Source organism: Panthera onca, chromosome B1, assembly GCF_046562875.1.
Source record: "Panthera onca isolate mPanOnc1 chromosome B1, mPanOnc1 haplotype 2, whole genome shotgun sequence".
Lineage (NCBI taxonomy): Eukaryota > Metazoa > Chordata > Mammalia > Carnivora > Felidae > Panthera > Panthera onca.
In genome coordinates, this window is record NC_138342.1 from 52,231,072 (window position 1) to 52,258,905 (window position 27,834).

The following is a 27,834-nucleotide window of genomic DNA, read 5'->3' on the forward strand; positions in this document are numbered from 1 at the left end:
TAAGTTAATACAAAATTATTTAATAGACCATTTTCCGAGTTAATAAGTATTCTTCTACAACAAAATTTTAGTGACTCCATGGTATTACATATCAAAACCAATTTTACCAAATATCCATCTTTTAGATATTTGTCTCCAACTTTCTATTCTTATGCTTTGTTATTAGGATATAATAGTGATAAAAACAGGCAAAAATCTTTACCTTCATAAAATTTGCAATCTACTTGGTGAAAATCAACACTAAATAATATAGAATAGTAAATATATAGTATTTTGTATTGTGCTAAATACTGAGAAAGGCAGATGCATATTATCAGGGTTTGCTGTGTGAAAGATTAGAGTGATCAGGACAGGTTTCTCTGAGAAAATATTTTGATGAAGACATGAATCAGAAACCAGTCACATGGATATCTGGCAGAACATTCCAGAAAGAGAAAACAAGTACATAGTCCTAAAGTGCCAGCATACCATGGGAATGAAGCCAAGTGCTGGACTGAAGTGGACATGATAGAACACTTGGGGATGACATCAGAAGGTGGCAGAGCGTCAGGTCATGTTGAATTTTAGGGGTCATAGTTAGACAGAATTTACCTTTTACTGGGAAAGAAACGATAAGTCTTTGTGGGATTCTTTTAAAAAAAGGAGTAGCATAATCTGAATTAGTGGCATTTTGGCTCTCTAGATAAGGATAGGGTAATAGGTGGACAGAGAGAGAAGCAGGAGATCAGTTAGGAGATTGCTTCAATGCTCAAGGCCAAAAATGATGGACATCTACAGGGAGGCAGCAGTGGGAATTATGCATTGTGTTCAAATTCTGAAACAAGAGGAAATAGGAATTAATGACACATTGGTTATGAACAATAAGATTGCAGAAGGAGAGTGTTAGGAGTGGGGCAAAGACTTTCAGGAGATCATATTTTTCACTAACCATAGTGCATATCTCTACTCATTAATTATAAGGCCTTGAACATGAAATGCTCCATAAAAGATATGTACATTTTACATATTTTTCTCTTTATTATCCAGTATCTTTCCAGGATGGTTTTTACTAGTTTATGCATTCCTGAGCAGTGTAATGTAACTATTTTCTTTCACACTCCTGAATACTAATTTTGCTATTTTTAATTGCTGTACATTTTATGAATAAAAGTGCATCTCAGATTGACTTAATGTGCTCTTTAGTTAGAAAAAATCAGATGGATTTTAAACAAACTTTAAAAACTTGCGGTAAAAAAATGTAAGATTCTTTCTGTTTCTTATTTTATTCTTTATTATAAATTAGTGTCCATGTCTTTAATTCGTCTAATAAATAAGGGCTTAACATTTGTCGTCTCTTGCCCACAGGACATTTTAATCTTCTAACAAGTTTGAGAAATTTTCTATTATTTCCATTGGGCATAATTCCCCAATTTCTTTTCTTTCTTTCTTTCTTTCTTTCTTTCTTTCTTTCTTTCTTTCTTTCTTTTTTTTTTCCCAGACAGGACATTCATAGATAGCCCAGTCTTTCCTGCCAACAAATTAGGTTCTTGACTGAGTGACTCAGTTAGAAAAAGAGAGTAAATTGTAATACTCAGAGTTTTACATTATTTATCTAATACTAGATAGCAAAGACAACTACATCCTTTGGCAGTGGTGATATACAAGTGCCTGACTGTCCTTAATTATTAACTTCCACAGACATGCTAGATGTGGCCCTATCTTACTTCTCTAGCCTTTTTTAGTGACCATTTGACATTCTCATACCTTTTTTTTAACATTGCAAATGCATTGTATTTATTTATTTATTTACTATAATTTATTGTCAAGTTTGCTAACATGCAGTGTATACAGTATACTCTTGGCTTCAGGAGTAGATTCCCATGGTTCATTGCTTGCATACAATGCCCAGTGCTCACTCCAACAAGTGCTCTCCTATAGTATATTATATTTAAAGTTTACAGTATATTATATTTTAAAAACACCTACAGTATATTATATTTAAAGACTGATTCTCAAGATTTTTCTCTTTGTCACTTATGCTCTTTTCTATCACAAAAATCACTGAAGCCTATGAGAATCAAGTCTTGTCTTTTAGGAGGCTATTCGGTTTAGATTATTTGAATGCATTCCACTGTCTTTTCATTTATAATTTACTCATTTCTTATTTTGAGAAAAATAGCACATGTATGTAAAAAGTGAGCAGAAGTTGGAATTGAGTGATATGATTGCTCTGGATCAGAGTAGTGCATCATTCTTTTTTCGTGAAATATTTCTTCTCAGTATAAAAAATGATATGTCCTGTATTGATAAGTACTACTTTTTTTTAGACATTTTTTAATGTTTATTTTTGACAGACAGACAGAGAGAGAGAGAGAGCATGAGTGAGAGAGGGGCAGAGAGAGAGGGAGACACAGAATCCCAAGCAGACTCCAGGCTCTGAGCTGCCAGCACAGAGTCCGACACGGGGTTCGAACTCATGAACAGTGAGATCATGACCTGAGCTGAAGTTAGACGCTTAACCGACTAAGCCACCCAGGCGCCCCAATAAGTACTACTTTAATTGCAAGTGACTAACATCAGATACTTTACGTGGAACAAAAAAAGGGGGTGAGAGAGATTTGTGGTTGGGACAGAGGTCTACTTCATGAAATGTAAAGGGGAGTTGAGCAAACAGTATCCAGTTGAGCAAACTTGAAGCTGAAAATATTAAAACCATGATTAGGGCTAGAGACTTCATTTGGGCTTGGGGGTTTTTCTATCTACTGTGATCTCTATATTTTTCTGTATAACTGTTTCATTTTCCTTCCTTACTGCACATTCGCTTTCTATATATGTTAGAAAAATCAGGGGACCGGTGTCTGCACGTGAGCTTTAGCTACTATGAGGAACGCATAAAACCAACTGTCCCTTGGTTCCCAAATTCAAAATTCCTGAAGAAGAGACATTTTCTACCGATGGTTAAAAAAGACCACATAGATATAATATATACTCAGGAATTATTTATAACTTAGTAGATCCAGTAATTATTACAGTGCAATCGCTATTAATTTATAGTGTCTTTAGACCATAGTGTATCATGCATCTTCTGTGTAGTAGGCAGTACCCCAGTGTGGATTCTCCAGTAGATTAGTCACTAACAAAATTTCATGAAACAATGTCCACTTTAGTTTTTGAATTCTACAAATGCTTAATGCAGGGTATAGCACAAAGAAAACTCTCAATCAAAATGTTTAAAATACTAAGTGTTTCAGTAAAAATAAATAATCTGGCTAAGATTTAATTTTAGTAATATTGAATATAAACTGCTTAGAGTTTTGCTTCTCCTTATGTTTGTCTAGAACTCAGCTCCCCTGTTCCCACACTCTATAAGGCTAGCGTAAAGACGAAACATCCCATAGAAAGCAGGATGTTCCTTAAAGCTGTTGGGTTAAAGAAAACAGAACAGAAAATGGAAATCAAGATGGGTACCAAGAAAAATAATGATGTCAGAAGAAATTATCCAGACAAAATATCATGTATTTAGCAATTTGACTAAGAATATGCCATTGTCTTTTTCTTCAAAATTGAATCATTTTATCTCTTTTGCAGCTTTAATATAATGTGTAATATAATTTATAACTACTAAATGTGCATACTAAATCATTACCACAAATAAGTACTTGTGTAAAGAGCCCTTTAAATAGCTTGAAATTAGTCATAAGTTTAGCTAAAGCTTTTAACTATCAAAACATATCTCAAATTTTAACATTTCTTATATCAAAACTCCTTTGTATCTAAGTATTATTAATGGAACAAAATGCCATTATTTCTTTTATTTCTAAATGTCTAGTTCTGCAATATAAAATTAAAAATTCAAAGAAGTTAAAGCAAATATGACATTAAAATAAAATTCTGCATCTTCTTAAAATTTTACATTTGCTTTAAATTTAAGCAAAATAAATCAATACACATGTATTTTGTATATGCTTTTCATATAAGCTCGTGCAGTAGCACTAATAAAAATTTAATTCCTTGCCCTCCCTCTACTTCTTGACAAACAGGCTAGCTTCTAGGGAAATTCACAAGATATGTCATCTGGCTACATTCTCATAAAAACAAGGCTCTGAGAGGAACTACCTGCATTTAAAAAAAAGAGATCATGTTTATAATGCATATTTCAGTGATTTTTTTTCCAACTGAGAATTATTGTCTATAAAATCTCAGCACAGAAATAAGAAAAATATGTTTCCATGTAGGTACCAAAATCCCTTCTTACAAAGTCTTTTCAAAATTCTTATGAAAGATTCTGAAAAAGGAAAAATATACTCTAACACTCAAAAAGAGAAACACCTTTCAGATTCTAACACAAATTCAATCTATATTTCTTGTCAATGGATAAAATATCATTTTGTATGCAAATTTTCTCACACCCTAACCCAATTTTATCCTCCCAGGTAGGGTGGCTATGAAGTCACTTATCTGAGCTCATCCCTGCTTCAGGTCATCAGCATAAGCTTTCAGAAGTTTATTCATTGTATATTTATGTACTTTTGTCCCAAGTGGTTAATAAAAATATGTAATTAAACCCTAAAGGAATAAAGGAGAATAACCTTATTCCAGAAATGAGCAAATTAAAAAGTAGAGATGCACACAAACAAAACAAAATAACAAAACCTTATGATTAGTATTCTTATTTGCAATAAAAAGGATCAGATACACATTTATATCTATATTTAGAATTACATATATATCATTGGAGTTAGAATTTATAATTCTGAGGTACACAGAGAAAAACCAAGATTATGGAAAGAAAACATTTGCTTCACTTAGGATTAACAATTCTGTTTTGTAACACTGGTGGCCTAGTCAGACGGTAGATATGAAAGATGATTTAAATTTAAACCTCAATAAATTGGATATTAGAATTTTCTTGGTGAATATCACAACTCTGTGTTATATTCTCTTTTCTCACAAGTGGAAAGGGAGAGAATTATTTTTTAGTCTCACATCAAGTTTTAGGCAAAGAGACTTTATGAGAAGACCAAACAGAATTTTGTATTTGTCTGCTGAAGTCTGCTTACAGAGCGAGGCTGGTTAATTTCATGAAGACTTAATGAAGGATGGACAGAACCAGGAGAGGGATCTTCTTGAGGAAAGCTCCTAGAGTTTGGTGGGGCAAGGAATGCTTAGAGCTGTCTGTCAGGAGTAAGAAAAAAGGTTGGAGTGCAGTTATTTTTATATTTTTCTCGACTGCCTGAGGTGGCATGGACCCTATCAAGAGAGTTACGGGAGGAATTTTAAGTGGTCATCTGGTAGAAATATATCTTCTCTTGGAAACACAGGTGAGGGGCCCCCAGTGGAGGACAGTCTGAAAAGTCTACACAGCTTTCCACAAAACGTAGTCTGATTATCTACTGAACTTACAGAACGTCAATGACAGATAATTACAATACAAGTCAACTAGGATTTAGCCTGGGCACTGTTCCAACATTGAAAGGATCACTAACCATGTTAAGCAAGTTGAAGAGATTGTGAGGAAAAGAAACATTAGACTGGGGAAAACTAGAGAAAGAATCAGTTACATCCACTTCAGGTGTCTAAAATGGAGCAGGTTAAGGCAGAGGGAGAATATAAGTTTAACTCCATGTAATTCAGAGTATATTTATTATATATAGTATATTAGTCAGATTTCTCTGGAGAAACAGACCAATATGATGTGTGTATGTATGTATATAGGTCTATCTATCTATCTATCTATCATCTATCTATATACTTCTATATAAATCTATCATCTATATATCTATGTATCCAAGTGATTATCATCTATCTATCATCTATCTATCTATATATTTATCTATCTATCATTCTATCTACCTATCTATCTATCTAGAAAGAGGGAGAGAGATTTTAGGAAATTGTCTCATGTGATTGTAGAGGCTGGCAAGTCTAAATTGTGCAGGCTAAGCCAGTGGGGTGGAGACTCAAGTAAAAGCTGCAGTTTGAGTCCAAAGGCAGTCTTTTGGTAAAGGTTCCTTTTCCTCCAGTGAATTTTCTTTTTTATATTAAAGCCTTCAACTGATTGGATGAGGCCCACCCACGTAATGGGAGATAGTCACTTTATTCGGGCTATTGATTTAGTTTTTTTAAGTTTGTATTTATATTCAAGTTAGTTAACATACAGTGTAATATTAGTTTCAGGTATACAATATAGGGATTCAACACTTCCACACTACATCCAGTGTTCATCACAGCAAGTGCACTCCTTAATCCCCATCACCTATTTCACCCATCCCCCACCCATCTAACCTCTGGTAACAATCCGTTTGTTCTTTATAGTTAAGAGTCTATTTCTTGGTTTGCCTCTCTCTCTTTTTACTCCTCCTTTGCTTATTTGTTTTGTTTCTTAAATTCCACATTTGAGTGAAATCGTATGGTATTTGTCTTTCTCTGACTAATTTCACTGACCATAATACTCTCTAGCTCCATCAATTTCATTGCAAATGGCAAGATTTCTTTCTTTTTTTATGGTTAATATTCCATATTTATATCGCATCTTCTTTCTACATTCATCAGTTGATGGGCATGTGGGCTGCTTCCATATCTTGGCTATTGTAGATAATGCTGCTACAAGCACTGGATACATATATCTCTTTGAATTAGTATTTTTGTATTCTTTGGGTAAATATCTAGTAAGGGAACTGCTGAATCATTGGTTACTTCTATTTTTTTACCATTTTTAAATGTTTATTTTTGAGAGAGAGAGAGACAGAGAGAGACAGAGTGCAAGTGGGGGGGGGTGCATAGAGAGAGGAGAGGGAGACAGAATATGAAACAGGCTGCAGTCTCTGAGCTGTCAGCACAGAGCCTGACGTGGGGCTCAAACTCACAAACCACAAGATCATGACCTGAGACGAAGTTGGACACTTAACCAACTGAGCCACCCAGACACCCCAAGGGTACTTCTATTTTTAATCAAAATCTATTGAAAAGAGAAGTCATAGGATTGACCTTAAATGGCATCAATGAGATTGGGAAAAGTAGTCCTAAGTGCAGTTAGTCAGGGGAAAAAATGATTTTGCTTCAATCAGACCTTAAAATAATACAACATAAAGAGCACCTAGGTGGCTCAATCTGTTGGAGTTGAACTTCAACTCAGGTCATGATCTCGCAGTTTGTGAGTTTGAGCCCCACTGTGGGTTCACTGCTGTCAAGCCTGTCAGCGTGGAGCCTGCTTCAGATTTTCTGGCCCCATCTATCTCTGCCCCTCCCAGCTTGCACTCCCTCTCTCTCTCTCTCAAAAATAAATAAACATTTAAATAATAATAATAATAATACAACACAAAAATGGTAGCAAAGAGAAGGGGAATTCCCTGACCCTCTCTCTCTTTTTTCTCTCTTTCTCAGCTATTATGGATCGAAAAGTAGGGAAAAAGAAATTCTATTTTCTCCAAGAAAAATAAACTTATATTAATTTCTATTTTTAAGTGTTTATTTATCTTGAGAGAGGTGCAAATGGGGAGGGGCAGAAAGAGAGGGAGAGAAAGAATCCCAACCAGGTTCCATTCTGTTAGCACAGAGCCTGAAACAGGGCTCAATCTCACCAATCATGATATCACGGTCTTAGCCAAACTTAAGAACTGGACGCTCAACTGACTGAGTCCCCCAGGTGCCCCTCTTATATTCATTTTTAATAGAAAAGTGTATTAAAGTCTATTGGGAAATTATAAGTCATAAATCCTGATGTAATCATTCTTTTTGCCTATCTTAATCCCTACTCTTGTTAACTCCAAAATATTATCTACTTTGTATCTAATTCTAGGTGGGTGTATGTTTGAAAAACTCAGAAAACTGCACTGATTGTACTCACTTTATATTTAGGACCAATAATATTGAATAAGTTCTAAGTGTTTCCCAATTTTCTATCACAGTTTTCTGCTCCACTCTCCCACTTTCCTGGATGCCTTTTCCACAAATTTTCTCCACTCTTCAAGCCACCAGAAAATCTTTTTTCTACTCCAAAACTCTACTGATAAACATACTACCCATTTCTCAGTGAAAATAGAGGCAATTAAAAAAGACATTCCGCACACTCCTTCTACACATAAATAAATTTGCTTGCACATCAGTTGCTTTAAGTATTGTTAGGATAGGTAAATTCTTATAATCTTCTGTAAGGCCAATGACCTCCTTTGTAAATTAGATTTCATCCCTTCTTACACAGCAAAGACATTGCTCTAGGAATTATATTCTTCCTCTTAACCATCATTGTGTTTTTGAATGTATCATTCTGATCGAACAAATGCATGTTATAGGTATAATAGCAAAGGATACTGTACGTCTTACATACCAAAACTTTTTTTTTCTTGATCTTGTTTTACCCCTAAGCAACTACCTCATTTTTCATCTCCCCTTGAAATCAAACACCTAAATAAACGTTGTCACACTCACTAACTCCATTTCTTCACCTCCAGTTATTACCTGTATTTACTCTAATCAGATCTTCATGCCTGCTAGTTCAAACAAACTTCTTGTCAAGGTCACAAGTGGCTGCTATATTGCCAAATCCAATGCAAAACTCTTAGATTTCATCTTACTGGAACTGTCAGGAGTATTTGACAGAGTTTAAATGCCTCCTTCTTGAAAAACTTTCTTCATGTGAATTCTGGAACAGCATTCTTTTTGGTTCTCTTTCTATATTACGCATAATTTCTACTCAATTTCTTCTGCAGATTCTTTTTTTTTTTTTTTGAGAGAGAGAGTGAGAGAGAGCACAACTGCAGAAGGAACAGGGGAAGAGGGAGAGAGGGAATTTTAGGCAGACTTTACACCAATGCGGGACTCAACCTCACAACTGTGAGATCATGACCTGAGCCAATATCAAGATACGACTGAGCCACAAAGGCAACTCTTTTCTGTAGATTCTTAACCAACTTCTAGAATGTAGGCCTTTACATGTTATATATGTGCAAGACTAAAGAAGGGGCCATTCTCTTTTTTTTTTTATTTGTATTCAACACTGATTTTTTTTTAAGTCTCGTGTCTGTAAATTCCATTAATGTGCTAAGGATTTCAAACTTTGCATCTTGAAAATAGACTCTACTTTCAAACCCAGATTTGTGTGTCAAACTGCAAACATAGCTCCATTTAGAAGTTACTTCAAAGTTAATGAATCCAGGTCAGGAGATATTTTTTTCTGTAAAAATATTCTCTTACAATCTGACACTTTAGTTGATGAACACTGAATTAACTAGTCACTGTAGCAAACACATTCACACACATAAAGACCTACACAAATTGGAACTTTGACTCCCTTCCCTTTTACCTCACATTCAAATCATCTTAATATCTAATAATTTTCTCCTTCACAAACACTCACACACACACACACACACGCACACACACACAGTCCAATCATTCTTTTTATTCTGGTGCAGACTAAAGTAATCTGTTACCTGCATTATTTCAATAATTCTCTTAATTGTTCTCACACTTTTCACCATGGAGTCTCCATATAGTAGTCAAAGATCTTTTTAAAACAAAATTGAATCAGATTAACAGTCTTTGCAAAGTATTACATTAGCTTCCCATTTTATTCAGAGTATAATTAAGAGACTTTAAAAATTTTTTTATGTTTTTATTTTTATTTATTTTTTTTTATTTAAAAAAATTTTTTTTAACATTTATTTATTTTTGAGACAGAGACAGAGCATGAACGGGGGAGGGTCAGAGAGAGGGAGACACAGAATCTGAAACAGGCTCCAGGCTCTGAGCTGTCAGCACAGAGCCCGACGCGGGGCTCGAACTCACAGACCGCGAGATCATGACCTGAGCCAAAGTCGGCCGCCCAACCGACTGAGCCACCCAGGCACCCCTATGTTTTTATTTTTGAGAGGGAGACACAGTGAGAGCAGGGAAGGGGCAGAGAGAGAGGGAGACACAGAATCTGAAGCAGGCTCCAGGCTCTGAACCAACAGCACAGAGCCCGACATGAGCTTGAACTCACAGATTGCAAGATCGTGACCTGAGCTGAAGTCGGAAGCCCACTGACTGAGCCACCCAGACGCCCCTAAATCAGAGTCTTTACAATGACCCACAAAACCCTATGTAGTCTTTTCCCCACCACATATGTGGTTCTCTGACTTCATGTGCAAACTTTTTTTTCCCCATTGCTTTTTCTCTTCCAGTAATATTTGCTTCTTTTCTGGTCATGAAAACAAAAGGCTGGTTCCTATTTCAAGACCTCTGCACTGGTTCTTCTGTTTTCCTGATACCTTCCTGATGCCACCACAGATGCTCAGGCCTAAACTTCTTTTTGTTAACCTGCTCCAGTGTGACTTTGTCAGAGACGCTGCCTGATTATCCTCTGTGAGATAGAAACACACAGGATTCCTTATCCCTATTAGCGGGCATCACATAACTACATAGCACACATACTTTGTTTTTTATTCTTTTTGTAAGTTCTATTTTAATTCCAGTATCGTTAACATACAGTGTTATATTAGTTTCACGTGTACAATATTGTAGTGCTCCAACACTGACATACATCACCTGATGTTCATCACAACAAGTGCACTCCTTAATCCCCATCACCTATTTCACCCATCCCCCTACTCACCTCCCCTCTGGTAACCATTGGGTTTTTTTTTTTAAAAAAGTTAATGTTTATTTCTTTTTGAGAGACAGAGTGCAATCAAGGGAGGGGCAGAGAGAGAGGGAGACACAGAATCAGAAGCAAGCTCCAGGCTCCGATCTGTCAGCACAGGGCCCGATGTGGGGCTTAGACTCACGAACTGTGAGATCGTGACCCAAGCCAAAGTCGGATGCTTAACTGACTGAGCCATCCAGGCGCCCCTGGTAACCATCAGTTTGTTCTCTACAGTTTAGAGTCTGTTTTTGGTTTCCCTCTCTCTATTTCTTTTTTTTTTTCCTATGCTCGTTTTTTGTTGTTGTTGTTGTTGTTGTTGTTGTTGTTTCTGAAGTTCCACATATGAGTGAAATCATATGATATTTGTCTTCCTTTGACTGACTTATTTCACTTAGTATTATATTCTCTGACTCCATCCATGTCATTGCAAGTGGCTAGACTTCATTATTTTATGACTGAAAATATTCCATTATATATGTAATTTATATATTATATGTATGATAGATAGATAGATAGATAGATAGATACCACATCTTCCTTATCCATTCATCTATTGACAGACACTTGGGCTTCTTCCATACTTCGGTTATTGTAAATAATGCTGCTATAAAGAGAGGGGTGCATGTGTCCCTTTAAATTAGTGTTTTTGTATTTTTGTGGTAAATACCCAGGGTAAATTCCTGGATCCTAGGATAGTTATATGTTTAAAGTTTTAAGGAACCTCCATACTGCTTTTCCACAGTGGCTGCACCACGCTGCATTCCCACCAACCATGAAAGAGGGTTCCTTTTTCTCCAAATCCTGCGACACTTGTTGCTTCTTGCATAATTTATTTGTTTATTGTTTATCCCACGTGAATGTGAGAACTATGATGGCAAGAACTTTATCTGCTTTGTGTAATTATGCAGTCCTTACACCAGGAACATTACCTAACACTCAGTGGATGTTCAATAAATATTGTTAAAATAATAGGTAGATGTGTGAATGAAGAGACGGATGTGTACATGGATGATGGGGGTGTCAATGAGAGTTATTTTGTGATATCAGAAATAGAAACATTTATGCTGCTCCACAGACCAAATACCAAGGAGTAACTAAAACTTTTAGAAACAGCTGTGCAATTTGAAACGGAGGCTATCATCCCAATTATAGGAAAAAGCTCCAAAGTGAAAGCAATATTCCAGGTAGAAGGGGACTTACTCTGCGTTTATGAGGACAGATCCTAGCCTTACAGGTTTACCAATACTGGAACAGAAGAAAAATTATTTTAAGCATAAGGGTAACGTGGAAATAGTGAACAGAGCTGATGGACCTGAAGTGATCAGAGGAATAATGATAAAGGGGATCACACTGAGTTCTGCATGGGTCCATGGGGGAGGTGAAGTAGTGGGGACATGAGAGGTTATGGGTTTGTCACAGTCTCCTCACATGTTGATAGTATTAAGTAGAGCTCAGCACCTTGCCCTTAGGGTTTGGCACAATAAAAACAATTTTTTCCAAGATATACAGTGAAATTACTGGCAACTGGCTTTACATATTTTTACTTTCTTACTGTTAACTTTCAAAACTTTGGAAGTGGCCTGACTGAAGGGAAAGTTTCTAACTGACTTGATGGAAAACTCTAGAAGATGGATAGATAGATAGATGATAGATGGATGATGGATTGATTTACTCAATGTTAACAGATTTTAGAAAAATCACAAAGATAGCAATTTAATACTACTAGTTAATTTTTATATCATGACAACTAATATTTAACTATTACCTTCCTCCACTTGGCTTTTGATGCAGTTTGCTTAAATCAATAATATTACCTTTAATACTATAGTAGGGTCTGGTATTTTTATGTTTTTCTCCTTTCTAAATCATAATGATTTATTTTCATTTAATGTTTATTTTGAAAGAGAGAGAGCATGTGCACACAAGTGGGGGCAGGGTCAGAAAGAGAGGGGAGAGAGAATCCCAAGCAGTCTCTGCACTGTCAGTGCAGAGCCGCATAGGGGGCTCAATCTCACGGATCATGAGATCATGACCTGAGCAGAAATCAAGGAAGCTCAACCAACTGAGCCACACAGGAGCCCCAAAATCACTGATCTCTGTAATGAATTTAGAAATTTTATATAGATATATATATATATATATATAAATTTTATATATATATATATATAAATTATATATATATATATACATACATATATTTATATATATATACATATATATACACATATACATACACACATATATACACATACACACACTACACATATAGTTATTTTGATAGAATATTGTAATTACAGTTAATAGGCATAGAATTCTCAATAAATTTGAATAAGAGACATTTGATCAAGCTATCCTAAAGATAAAGAAAAAAAGTATGCAATTTAGAAGACAATCAACTTGAAATAAGCGTGTCTTTACAAATATTATATGTTCTCACAGAAAGGAAGTTGATAGTCTTACTTAGCAAAACAGCTAGATTATTTTACCCCCCTACACAAAGTTTATTAGATAAGAAACATTTCTATGGTTTCCCCAGAAATTTTAAAACAAGATTAAGTATATGCTGTAGTACTGCTCCCTCTACTTTATAAATAGTATTTTCTCAATTATGTTGAAAGCAAGGGAGTTATAAACATATCACATATTGCTTTTCAACATTCTAGCCATCCTATAGGGATAGTAAGCCTGTTGTCTTAAAAACAGAATAAGATTTTATCTAGAGTAGTTTGATATCATAATAGCAGAGACACATGGAACCATTTAATGAATGAAATCTGACTAAATAAATGAGCTTATTCATTTCAAATCTATACAAACATGCCAGCCCATATCACACAAAAATTAAAATTGTGTGTAGGGGGCAGGGGAGCTTATGATTCATTTCATTTTCATTGATTAATAGATTTCTCATTTTTACCAGGAGATAGCTGCAAGATTTCAATCTATGCAAGTAATTAATTGGATAGTCTTGTTATTTTCCTATCTAACAGAAATGAGCAAGTGACACCTAAGTGTAGGTGAAATAAATAGGCTCCTTTTTATCATCCTGCTAACATTTTTCCACTATTGTTTTTCAATTAACGTGTAAATGAAAGCAGCCTGTCCAGCGCTACTATAAAACAGATTTTATAACAAAAGAGAACAAGATTTAGTGTTTCTGGCATGCATGAGAAACACTGTAGTTTTTACAATTTAGAGAAAATAAAGGTGATATTATATATTCCTCATTTTAATGTAAAGACATAAGAGCAAATCAATAAAATTTGCTTATGTTAATTTAGAAATGTTATAACATAGAAATAGTCTGTCATCTTTTATTTAATAGACTAATGGAGCACTTTAAAATATTTTCCTGAAAACTTTGTCAATGAGATGTTTTCAGAAAATTGTTGTTAGAGTATACAATAAAAATCTGCTGATTTAATTAAAAGAGGACACTTTCTAAAAATACTTGTTGAGGCTTAATAGGAAATTAATTAGTTATGATCTAGTCATTTCTAATAGTTAATCCTTTTCCATCAGAACATGTTTTGAGCTTATTTATGTATGTTTCATTGTAAATACTGTTGTCACTTTCTCATGTTAATATGAGAAATATATCATATATTAACATGATAATATATATAAATCCTAGATATATATTCCATGTTATACTGTAATGAACAGTATTCTAGGGTTACTTGGTTAGATGGAGTTTTTTTTTTTTAATATGAAATTTATTGTCAAATTGGTTTCCATACAACACCCAGTGCTCATCCCAACAGGTGCCCTCCTCGATGCCTATCACCCACTTTCCCCTCCTTCCCACCCCCCATCAACCCTTAGTTTTTTCTCAGTTTTTAAGAGTCTCTCACAATTTGCCTCCTTCTCTCTCTGTAACTTTTTTTAAAAAATCACCTGTCAAAACTAAGGTTAGTCCTTAAATGGAAACTGTAAGTGGTGTCTGGGTGGCTCAGTTGGTTGGGCATCTGACTGTTGATTTCCGCTCAGGTCATGATCTCATGGTTTGTGAGACTGAGTCCCTGTTGGGCTCTGCACTGACAGCATGGAGTCTGCTTAGGATTCTCTCTCTCTCCTTCTCTCTCTGCCCCTCTCCTGCTCTCTCTGTCTCTGAAAAAAAAAAAACTAAGAAAAAAATAAAATAAAAAAATAAAAGTAAAGAAGCATATCTTGTGGTTTTTCTTAATTGCCACACAATTACACACTATTTATGTCTTATTTTATCATAACTATTTTCCAATGTATAAGAACACAAATGAGACATATTTCAACAACCTTAATTTACACAACTTAAAGTCAGTAAAAACAAAATGTAAATTTGATTTCATGGAAGCCGTCTCACTTTTTTACTTTCATTGCCTACTAATTAGTAGAGAGAAGGGAGGACTAGTTCTTTAAACTCTGTGTGATAGTGCTGGGAATAGAATGCTAGCTCTCAGGACAAAGGTAGTAACAGACAGTTGCCACAGCAAAAAAGACCTGGGTAACACCAATACATAAGCAGACACTGCCAAAAGGAAGCAGTTGGCACCTGGCACGCTGGAATAGCATGTATGTAGAGCAGGACCACTGTCCTGAGATTCTAAATATGATGCCCTGCAATTAGACCTTAGATCAATTTCATCAAATTACAGAGGACAACACCAACACTTAACGCTAAGCAGGAAGATGAAGAAGAATTAGTGGCATTCATTTCTTCCCATTATCGAAAAATCTGGTCAAGATACCAATTTGAACACAGGCACATTTTCTCCTTTCTTCTCTGAAATTTCTTGAGAAAATATCAACAGTCATTTTAAGATATTATAATTAAACGTCATACAAAGAATTGAAAAGATTATACCATTTAGTAATAAAGTGAGACAAGGATGAATTATTTAAAAATATCATTCAAGAAGACAGAAATAAAAGCTTAAAACATATTAATGAGTAGGAATATTCCATAGAATAAATCTGTGGACTCTCCAAAAATTAATCTATAAACACCATGCAACTCCAATCAAGAAACCCTAACAAAAATTTCATATGTAAGCTAAAAAGATGATTTTAAAATTTGCATAGAAAAGCAAAGGTCTAAATGAAGCAAAGACTCTCCTAATAAAAAGAAACCTGGGAAATTTCCCTGCCATATACTAGAATATGTTGTCAGTAGTAATGAACTCTATGCCATTAACACCAGATTATATAAACAGATTAGTTGAAGGGTATAAAGAGTAAAGAAGCAGACCCACACATACAGGTATATGACACAAACGCATTGTGTAGCAGTGAGCAGTACATAACTGTGTAATAAATGGTGTTCAGATGATTGGTTACCTCTGTGGGTAAAAGAATTTGATAGCTACTGAACAATATACCCAAAACTTATTTTATTGTCAATTAAACACCTAAACGTTGAAAGCATTCTTTCTAAAGCTTATACATTACATGATAAACTAACTTTATCATTTCAGATAGAAACAATTCTCAAATAACTATTGAAAACAGATACTATCCATGTGTTATCTTGAAAAATCGAATGTAACATTCAATCACAGACCATGCTGAGACCAAAAAACAAAACAAAAACAAAGCGTAAATAGAAGATATCAAAGGGCACCATAAAATGTAAAAGTAAATAAATAAATAACAGTGTATTTGCCACTCATGTGAAAAACTACATCAAATCAATAAATAATAATGAATATCCATACAGAAAGGAAATTCAAAGAAAAGAGACTTAGGGCGCCTGGGTGGCTCAGTCAGTTAAGTGGACGACTTCGGCTCAGGTTATGATCTCGCGGTCCATGAGTTTGAGCCCTGCGTCGGGCTCTGTGCTGACAGCTCAGAGCTTGGAGCCTGTTTCAGATTCTGTGTCTCCCTCTCTCTCTGACCCTCCCCCGTTCATGCTCTGTCTCTCTCTGTCTCAAAAATAAATAAATGTTAAAAAAAATTAAAAAAAAAACAAAGAAAAGAGACTTGTGTAATCTATAGTATAAGAAAAGATGTTCCATATTATGTACTTATCAAGGTTGTACAAATTATTGACACAATTATATACCATTTATGGCCAAGCTGATTGCCAAAGATGAAAGTTTTTAAGTGCTGGTAGAAATGTTGAGAAATAGAAAATAGAATTACTTTTTTGAGAATTCAAATATCCATAAGGTAATTGATAACTAATTTGGCATCATCTAATAGAGTAAAAGAAACCCCCAAGTTATGACCTAGTTTCACCCTCAGTTACATCCTCCAGAGGAAGCTGTCACATATTGGGATGAGCCATGCTAGAAACAAATGATCAGAGACTTACTGCATGTTATGGTAAAAAAGGGTTTCTTAGTAAGGGTAAGGACAATTAAATTATTGTTTGTTCATGTCATTGGGTTCTACCAAACCATGAAAATAAATGAACTGGATTTACACAAATTGACAAAAATGAATGTTGCTAGCATATCAAGCCAAACAACAACACAACAAGTAACAAAGGAAATATAAAATATGCAGGATAAAAACAGCCTTATGAGATTTGTTGTTTTAGTACTCAAAGCAAAACTGTATATAAATTTTTAGGAGTATGAACATGTAAGTAGTTAGTTCTCCAATAATGCCAGGAGAAAAGGGGTGATGGTATCATGGGTGGCATATGCAGGGAGTTATATTTTTACTGTAAGGATTTAGTCTTTATCTGATAGGTATACGAGTGTTCATTTTATTACATGTATACATTTCTATACTTAAAATACCTTATCAAATTTAAAAATTAAAGTCATACACTTGTATGGAATCACAGAGAATAAATAAAGCATGCCACTTTAAAAACTTGGATATTAGAATCAGATGGTTAGCATTGGAAGCAATAATAGAATCTATGCCATAAGAGTGTGGGAATTAAAGTACAAATGCATGCAAACTGTTGAGCACAGTGCCCAGAGCGTAATAGTTGCTCAACATGTATAAACTATCATTGTCACTATAATAATATGGATTGTAAATACAAATATACTTGTAAATCTTGGTGCCTAGTAATATTAATGTAAATCGAACAAATCAAGGAAAAAGTAAGAATAAAAATGCTGTTTGGAAAAATTTAATATGATGTAAAACTAAGCTTAACCATGGAGAGTAGACAGCGGATATCATTCCCACGTTTTATAAATGCCCCTTTACAGTTAAAAAGATAGGGGGTGCCTGGGTGTCTCAGTGGTTAAGCGTCTGACTCTTGATTTTGGCTCAGGTCATGATCTCATTGTTTGTGCATTTGAGCTCCACACTGGCAGTGTGGAGCCTGCTTGGAATTCCCTCCCTCTCTGCCTCTCTCCCGCTCTCTTGATCTTAAAATAAATAAATAGACTTAAAAAAATTAAAATTAAGTTAAATTAAAAGTTAGGGATGCTTCTTTTGCAGTCATTTCCCAGTGTTGTCTGTTTGAAAACTTAATTAATTTTACTTTTATTTTAATCTCAATATTTTAATTCAGTGGAACAAGTTTTTGAACACAAGAAAAGATTTAACTTTTTTATACCAATAAATCTAAAATAGTATGGGGTGCTAGTAAATATATGTTTACTTATCCTTTCTGAGATGATTTATTTGAAATGTGTCACTCTGGGTTTTATCTGTGTATGATGTTTCACAATTCTTTGACACCATGGAATATTTTTGTTACAGTTTATCATTAACTGTTAGATTTCTAGAAAGTAATTTGGGTATATGACACCTGGTACATGCAAAGACCTTAGAAATTTGATAGGGCTTCAACAGACATTATTAGTGAAATTTAAAAACAATTTCCAAGCCAAGGTTTGGGGAATTCTCTCAGAGTGTCTAAAGAGTATTTTATCCATATTAAACTTTACAAATATGCTTCTTTAGAAATTCTTGTTTTGCATTATTTTATTTGAATTGATTTAAAAGAATTGGTTGCATCCCTAAAAGAAAAAAGTGTCTTTGGAATTCAGCTGGAAATAATTACCAAAATGACATGAAAGTAATTATATTAATTACAATTCATAAGTCATTATGGTTTATATATTTATTTCACTAAACTGAGAGAGTCTCATTTGAAGTATATTTCTTTTCAAGAAACCAAATAGTTTGGTAAATAATTTCATATTTTAAAAATATAGGTATGTGGGTAAAATATTTGCAGATTCTGAAATTGCTATTTAATATATTTATGTGTATATTTAACACATTATTTTATTTTTATTTTTTAGAAAAGAAATTTGATTTTTGAGGGTATAGATTAAAAATTAAACTTACTGAATAGAACTATAAAGGTATAAATATATATTATTTGAAATGATGTCATATATGATATGACGTGAAAGGTAAAAATTTCTGTAAAAAGCTTTAACGTCATTATATAGCTTTTTGTTAGAAATAAGCCTTTCCCAATAGATTATTAATGAATTTGTAATGTTTGAATTTTTTTTAAGTAAATATAGATTTAAATAAGATCTCTTCGCAATAATGTAAGTCTGCATGGCTCTTACAGTGCTATGAACATTTTTATTAAAGAAAATACTTTTATTTAAAATGTTATGTCTTCTGGAACAGTAGTTATTTGAAATGATAAAAATATTCTTTGCAGTTGTGCATACACATCACACTTCCTCCTCTTTTACTCCCACACTCCCTTTTTATTACATTTCCCAGCCCTACACTGGATACTGATTGTGCTCATAAGAATATCATGGGTTTAAAAAAAATTCCATTTGCTGACAATAAACTTCTAAGAAATTAATTTTCTTAGAAAAGCCCACATGGCAAAAGTCGCTAATGAAATAACTGTCATACTAATAGATCTTTATGGTAAACTTTATGAAATTAACGTGCATTAATGCTGTTGGAAGACTTTTACTTAAAAATTTTTTTTTAATTTATTCATTTTTGACAGAGATAGAGAGAGACAGAGCATGAGTGGGGGTGGGGCAGAGAGAGAGGGAGACAAAGAATCCAAAGCAGGCTCCAGGCTCCAAGCTGTCAGCCCAGAGCCTGACGCAGGGCATGAACTCATGAACCTGGAGATCATGACCTGAGCCAAAGTCAGATGCTTAACAGACTGAGCCACCCAGGCACCCTAAGAAGCCTTTTATTATAAATATAAATAGATGAATCCACTTGACATTATAGTGACTGTAATTTTCGCCAGACATTGCAAATATGATTTTTAAAATATTGGCTCTTTATGCCTAAAAAAGAATGGCATGTAATTAGAGCTGCAATTCATCTTAGTTGCAATAAAAAGGTCATAACTTGAAAATAAGTCTCCTATTTTAATTGGAAAAGAGAAAAACAATTTGTGTAATTTTGAGGACGGTGACACATAATTAAATTTCACTCTAATGCTGGTATCATCTTCCATAAAAGAATTACACATTTATCAATAATTCTTTAAAAATAATTTGAGTTTATTGTATTTAAATTAACCATCTTATAATTTTGTTTAAATGATGTGAGCAAGCCCATGTCTTGGAATGATTATAAGAGGAAGCAATTTGAGTTAAAAATAGGTACTTATTTCTTTGATGAAACATTTAAAAGCCTGGTGGAGAGATCTGGACATATAAGTACTTGTAGAAAGTGATTTATACTTATTAAGGGCCTGTTATTTGTCAGCCACCATTTAAAAGATATGATGTATTTTATGTAATGCGACCTTCGCAGCCATACAACTTTCTAATGAGACACTTTAGACTTTCAGAGGAATGGACACAAAATTCGTAAACAACAAAGCCTTGAAAGTCCCAATTCTAAGACCTTTCTATAACATACCATGATAACTTTTAAATTATCGCATTTATTAAGATTTGCTATTAGACTCCACATAATTCTATGTAAAGAACTGTGTTGCAATATGAGAACTGCTTTAAAGAGAAAATCATCAGGAAACTTGGCGGGAGAGTACATCATTGCTTATGCAATGAATAAAAATAAAATCTTACCGATGTTTGTGAAAATAAGATTTAACAAATATTTGTGTTTGTGTTCTCTAATTATAAAAAAAATCCTACCAAGATTGGCATTTCTAAAATATCCAAAGGTGGTACTGATTTGTATAATTTAATAATAGAAAATATGTTCTTTCCAGGGGGAAGAAAAAAAAATTTTTATTTTTATCCACCTATGTAAGACTTGACTCTAGAATGATAGTATCAAAGGGTCCGATGTAGAATTTTAGCACATTAAGCTTTAACTTGGGAACAGAATATCTGTAGCAGCATGTGCTATATAATGTCTCTTTAATAGTCAATAAAACTGGCAAGAGTCATTGCTTACTACCTGATAGCCAGGAGGTTTTCAAATTATAGAATTCATTTGTCACACTCCACTTAGCATATCTACAACTTTCCGACAAGAAATGCCATTTCAAGCAGTTATTTTAATGAGTGAAGGATTAAATGCTAAAATAAGAGGTGATAGAAGGGAAACGAACAAGGCAATTATGTCCTGTCTCTTAAGACAGAAATGAGGATCACCTGGAGGTTCCTATCTTTTCTCAGAGTTTATTTAGGAAGATAAATAAAACATAGAGAAATGAACAGCACTACATAAATGAGGACATGCTTTCAGATGCATCTGTGGGTGAGATCTTTGTGGTATTTATTGTAATTCATCTTAAAACAGCATACAGGGACTACAGAGCTGGTTGTTATGATTCACTGAAGCAATTCTACATCAGTATGGAAATGTCACTCTTGCTGTTACATGTAAGTACTAAAACAAATCTGCAAAACCGCTGGTTGCATCAAATCCTACTAACATTTGTCCTTTTTTTCAATAATATTTGATTAAATGTTGAAATAGTTCTTGAGATAATATATGTTTCTCAGAGTAATTTTGTCACTCACTGGACACAGAGTGCGATAGAAATAAATTATACTCCAGAAAAAAACAAGGTTGAGAAAATAACAAAAATAGTTAAGCACTAATAATGCAGTTGGTTCTAAGTGCCAGGAGATAGCTTTCTGTGTCACTCTACCATGGCAACGTTGTCATCTCATGATAAAAAAATAGTACAGAACGGAACAATTTGATGTTAAAGTAGGCATTAGCCTTGTGTTGGGCCTTCTTATCATTTTTAGGCAGTAAAAATCGCCCAAAACTACATATGGATGAATTAAAATAGATTGCTTTTCTATGATACCCAAACATTTAGTGGGCTTTTCTTGTTGTGTATTGTATTCAAAAAAGTATTTAAGTTTATAGTTTATGTCCAAATATTCTCCTTGCAATTATTCCATTTCTTCCCTTTATGTCTTTTTATTTAATTTATTTTTCAAAGCTATTACTCATATATATATTCATTCCACAAAATTCCGCTATGCAGTGATGGCTTTGTGCTTAGAGTTCTTCTATGTATTAGGGCTTCAGAGGTTCCGAGCAGGACACTTTCAGTGTCTGAAAATCCTTTGACAAACTGAAAAGTCTTTTACTCACAGACAATTTGCTAAAAACAAGAATTTATTAACAAAAGGATGGTTATTAATGTATGTTTTTTAGAGAATGTTGATCTTTTTAAATTCATCACAGACACCTGTCTCTGGGTCCTCAGTCTTACTTAGCAAGAGAAAGAAGGGAGTTGAAATAATGAATAAATGAAAGAATGTGACTAATGGGATATTCTTTATATTCTTTCATAAGGGATGAATAATATAACAAGTTGTCTGAGGGCCAGGTAAATGGGTCCAGTTCAAAGTTGACTACATTGAAGGAAAATTGAAGCTAGGTCTGCCCATACATACCAAAAAGAGACATCCAGGAAACAGACACTGTGTTTATAGTATTATTACTGAATTTAGTCCTAATTTTTCCTAATTTTATTGTACAATTGCATTGCTAGTCTATGATTTTAATACAAATTCTGAATACAGGTGAAATTATTATGCTTCTCTGAAATTCCCACTACCACAACCTAACAAGAAAATTTTCCACCCACATTTTGTAATTATCATTTGAAACCTGAAGTTTTCCACCAGAATAAAAAGACAAATGAGTGTTTTTCATTTATGAAAGTTGTTTCTGTAATTATTTTGTTGTCTATAGTTTGCCTACAAGGTTGATGGATTTTAAGATCTACTTACTGATTATAGATAGGCTACAGTCTTCACAATGGGTGAAAGGGTGCTTGGGTGGCTCATTCAGTTGAGCTTCTGGCTCTTGGTTTCAGCTCGGATCATTATCTCACGGTTTGTGTGTTTGAGCACTGCATGGAGCTCAGCGCTGACATTGTGGAACCTGCTTGGAACTCTCTTTCTCTCTGTCCCTCCTCTGCTCGTGTTCTCTTTCTCAAAATAAAATAAATAATAAAATAAAATAAAGTAAAATAAAATAGGTGAAAAAGAACTATTTGATTTAGGTTTCCTTTGACAACTGCCTGAAATTTCTGTAGATTTAGTACTTTATAAGGAAATCAAACTTTACCAAAGTTATTTATATGAGTGGCTATACCTTTTGGGCTAAATTGTCTGATATATTTTCCTTTAAAACAAATTTATGCCACTTCTGTGCTTCACTAATCATGTTCTCAAAGCTCTCAATGAAGAAAATGTACTTATAATTCAAAGGACTTTAAAGTAAAGAAAATATAATTCTAGAGCTTATCTCCACATAATGCAAAAGCAAATTACACATTTCATGTTAAATTGGATTCCTAGATAAACATATTGTGAAGAGACCTAGAGCAAGGTAACCTAAAGGGGAAGTTATTTCCATGATGTTTGACAAACATAAGACTTATAGTGGGTTTTAACATTAATTCAACAATGCATTCTAATGCATTGTCAAGTAAATGTATCTTAATATGTTTAATTGAAATTAAACCATTTCAAATAATTTAAATTAAAATTATTCACAGATAAGAAATGTTTTATCACTGAGTCTTTAAAGCATGTAAACATTTTGGGACTTATCTTAAGAACCAGTGTTTCAGGGTTCAATAAAAGGAGCAAAACCAATAGAAGGTGCTTATGGACAAAATATGGAATTTGTCAAGGGCTTTGGTCTTACACAATTGTGGGAGCTGCCCAGGCATTCTCTGTAAGGTTATTGTGTCCACGCCTGATGCTGGGGCCTAGAGTCCACAAGGCAAGTTAGTTAGGACAGAAGATATATGTAAAATGTAGGAGAACAAAGTCAAGCAGGACCCCATCGGGATGGACTGAACCCATACGAGTTTTTGCCACATCTGATACTATTGGTATGAGTGTCCTGCAGGAGAAGCTGGTACCTTCCCCATGGAGCTCAATGCCAGGTCCAAAAGTCGAAAAAGCTGAAGGAGGACCCAAGGATGGTAGACCAACTGCGTCCCTCCCTGCAGCCTTCTGCTTGGAAGATAAGCCAGTAGATTGGTGAGGGTATGGGTAGTAGTCCGTGCTGCTGGAGTCAGATGCTTCTCCATCTCAGCCCTCCAAATCTCGCACAAGAACTTCCTGTGAGGCCCACCTTGTTGTTGTTGTTGTTTTTAGTTTATTTATTTATCTCAGAGAGAGAGAGAGAGAGAGAGAGAGAGAGAGCAAGTGGGGGAGGGGCAGAGAGAGATTCCCAAGCAGGCTCTGCACTGTCAGTGCAGGGATCCCTGTGGGCCTCAGACTCACGAACCACAAGATCATGACCCGCGCTGAAGTCAGACCCAGGTGCCCCCCAGATGGCCCATCTTAAAGGGAATCATTCAGAGAGAGGAAATTTGGGAAATGCAGATCAGCATAGTGAAAGTAAAACATTACAAAACCACCACAGCCTATAATATCTCCAATTCTACTTTTCAGTTCCTGAATTTTATTCCCAAATCATCTACTTCATTAGTGATAATAAATTTCTATTTTGTTTCCAATAAGAAATGCATACAGTAACACATTTTGTTGTAGTCACTCTATGCAGGGTGTAAAGATGATCACTTTTTTAAGCTGAAATTATCATTGAATAAGAACTTTACTAATACTTCCTAGGTAAAGATGACTTATGTAATGTTAAGATAAGGATGAGAAAAAAGGTAATCATAGTTTTCATTGATTAAAGGGAGAGGCAAAGAAAAATACCTCTTTTTTTTTCTGATGCAAAGACTGAATTTAAATTAAAAAGAGACTGAGAAATTAAGGATAAGGTAGCAGTGGGGCGCCTGGGTGGCTCAGTCAGTTGAGCTTGAGCGGCCGATTTCGGCTCAGGTCGTGATCTCGCGGTCCGTGAGTTTGAGCCCCGCATCGGGCTCTGTGCTGACAGCTCAGAGCCTGGAGCCTGTTTCAGATTCTGTGTCTCCCTCTCTCTGACCCTCCCCCGTTCATGCTCTGTCTCTCTCTGTCTCAAAAATAAATAAACGTTAAAAAAAAAAAAAGGATAAGGTAGCAGAAGCTTTATTATGCATATTTGAATTGATGTGCAAAAGAAATTGTAAAATTGTACTACTTCTTAAATTTATAATTTTCTCTGAATCATATATGTCATAGTTACTTACCTATTGTTTTTTCAAAAGCAGAACATAACATTCACTGTATATTTTGTAGTAATTTTAATTTTCAGGTGTTAAAGTGAATATCATAGGTTATTCGGGTTAAAAGTGAGAGGAGTGTTTCTATTCCATGAAGGAAATATTTATTATGAACTGAGTACTTACTTTATGTAAAATATTTACACAATATATACACATTATAGAAAGTTACTACTGAAACAGGATCCCATTTCTCTTGTTGTTGTTACTGTTGTTTGTTTGTTTTTAAATTGGTAACCCATTATTTGTGTTTCTACCAAGTTCCGCCAAGATTGATGTTCAAAGGGGCACTTGCGTGGCTCAAAGCGTCCGACTTCAGCCACACTTCATGAGTTCAAGTCCTGTGCTGGGCTCTCTGCTGTCAGCAGGAAGCCTGCTTTGGATCCTCTGTTCCCCTCTTTTTCTGCTGCTCCCCACCTCAAAATAAATAAATAAGCTTTAAAAAAAAGATTGATGTTCATAAGTTTTCTCTTCAGTACTTGAAGAAAATTTTTGACTTTATCAAAAAAGATACAAAAATCCATGTTGTAATTTTGTATTTTAGGCAATGAGATAATAATTATATTTAATTGAATATATCAATATTGAAAATATCCAAATTTCTCATTCTTGTGTAGATAAACTTAAGATAAAATAATACCTGAGCTTTCAATATTAACCCCCACTGAGAATTTTCCAATGACTAACTGGGAATCCCCAAAGACAGTCTAAGATGATCTCAGAATGCAAACTTCGTTTCTGAGGTAATCACTCACCTCAATTGCTTCTATTTTTGCCATTTCACCTCTTCTCTGGCCTCTGCTAGCCCAAGATATCTGTCAACACTCACCCTCAGCTCACTGTTCTGATCTCTGGCTCCATCAAGGTAAAGATGTCCTCTGCTGACCTCCACTAGAGACAAACTCAAATTGTTGCCTCTAATCTTTATGAAACTGAAAGGTCAGGCGATCCTTCATAATCAATCGTAATGAACTATAGAGGTTCCCATGAGGCTTTCATAGAATTCATAAATTTGTATAGATAAATAACTTACCAAACACTAATAAGAAATTTAAGCACACACACACACACACACACACACACACATAAATGTAATATTTGAAGAAAAATGTTAGTAAGCAATCGTTCATGTTAGAAATGTCATAACTCCAGGTTTGTTATTTTCGCTAAGCAGAAGTTTGCACAGCATGGAATTTGTAGTTCAGTATACATCAGATGTGAAATCTGATAAAATTTTCCTAGTTACTTTATATTTCAAAAAAGACTTTTATGCTTAAATGAAATTATTAAAAAAAATTTAATATTTGTTTACTTTTGAGAGAGAGACAGAGCCTGAGAGGGGGAGGAGCAGGGAAAGAGGGAGACACAGAATCTAAAGAAGGCTCCAGGCACTGAGCTATCAGCACAGAGCCTAATGAGATCATGACCTGAGCTGAAGTCAGATGCTTAACAGACCGAGCCACCCAGGTGCCCCTCAATGAAATTCTTTTTTTTTTTTTTTAATTTTTTAATGTTTATTTATTTTTGAGAAAGAGAGAGACAGAGAGACAGAGAATGAGCGAGGGAGGGACAAAGACAGGGAGAAACAGACCTTGAAGCAGGCTCCAGGCTCTGAGCTGTCAGCACAGAGTCCCATGAGGGACTCGAACTCACGAGCTGGGAGTTCATGACCTGAGCCAAAGCTGAACGCTTAACCGAATGAGCCACCCAGACACCCGAATGAAATTCTTGATGAGATATACATTATAATTAAATGAATACCTATTTCTCATAGAGACCCAATTAAAACATAATTGATTAGTTGTATGAATACAGTTTCTTTACAAAAATAATTTGGCATTATTTTACAATAAATGTTATGAATGTGACATTATTTCGCTATTGAAATATGTTTTTTCTAATATGAAAACTAGCCTCCAATTCATCAAACTAGATGGTAGAGATACTATTCCAGTTGCACAATAATAAACAGCAATAGTGATAATAATATATTATCATCATAATAATATAATAAATATCGACATAGTAAATTCAGGGTGCTAAGAATTATTCCAAAAGGAACTTAAGTTATATTTTAGAAAAGATGAAGTTAAAGGACATAAAATAACGGGACATTTAGGCACAGTAGATAAGTAAGCTGAACTGTGTTTATTAATGGAGGCTTCAATTGGAAATACTCTTCCATTGTTTCTGTTTCCACTTTTATCCATCAAGTCCTGTTTCCTTCAAATCCAGCTATAGAAAGCAATGTTACCCATTTTATGAAATGATTTTCTCTTCCAAACTGTTCTGGTTATTTTTTGTTTGCTCTCTACCCAACCCGTGATCAAATTTCCATTGTTTTTCTATCTCTATTCTCTGGAAGACTCCTCAAGTGCTCATTCTTCTTTGCCGGCTTCTTCTATTTGGGTTTGGCAATGAAATACAATGAGAAAAGATTGGAGGACAGAATAAAAGAGAGCTTGCCTCATTGTCCTTTGAGGTTTGGAAGTGGTAACAACAACTTAGGGATGCTCTTCTCTGGGCGCCTCAGTAGTACTTGGTATGTTACCCTAACCCAGGCTATATCAGTATCAACAGTATTAGCCTTTAGTGGCAGGTGATTTTGTGTGTGAGGAGGGTGGAGCTCTTCCATGCATTGTAGAAAGCGTAACCACATGCCTAGTCCCTCACTAGATGTCACTACAGTCCTGTACCCTGTCATGACAACCAAAAATGCATTTAGTATTGATGAATGTCCCATGGGAGGAAAAATCACATACCC

At 34.7% G+C, this 27,834-nt stretch overlaps 1 protein-coding gene across 3 annotated transcripts in view; it reads left to right on the forward strand.

Annotated features, from left to right (window-relative positions):
• The window catches only part of LOC144616179 (uncharacterized), a 344,180-nt gene that overhangs the window by 306,277 nt on the left and 10,069 nt on the right, over positions 1–27,834 (forward strand). The window contains exons 5-6 of one of the 3 annotated variants that reach the window (XM_078446070.2): positions 21,215–21,297; positions 25,332–25,484. The exons of 1 other annotated variant lie outside the window; for it this stretch is intronic. In XM_078446070.2, the coding sequence (XP_078302196.1) occupies positions 21,215–21,253 (39 nt within the window). In that variant the 3' untranslated portion in view covers positions 21,254–21,297; positions 25,332–25,484. Of the gene's footprint in view, positions 1–21,214; positions 21,298–25,331; positions 25,485–27,834 lie in introns of those variants that run through there. One more of the 3 variants, XM_078446069.2, reaches the window with a different exon arrangement.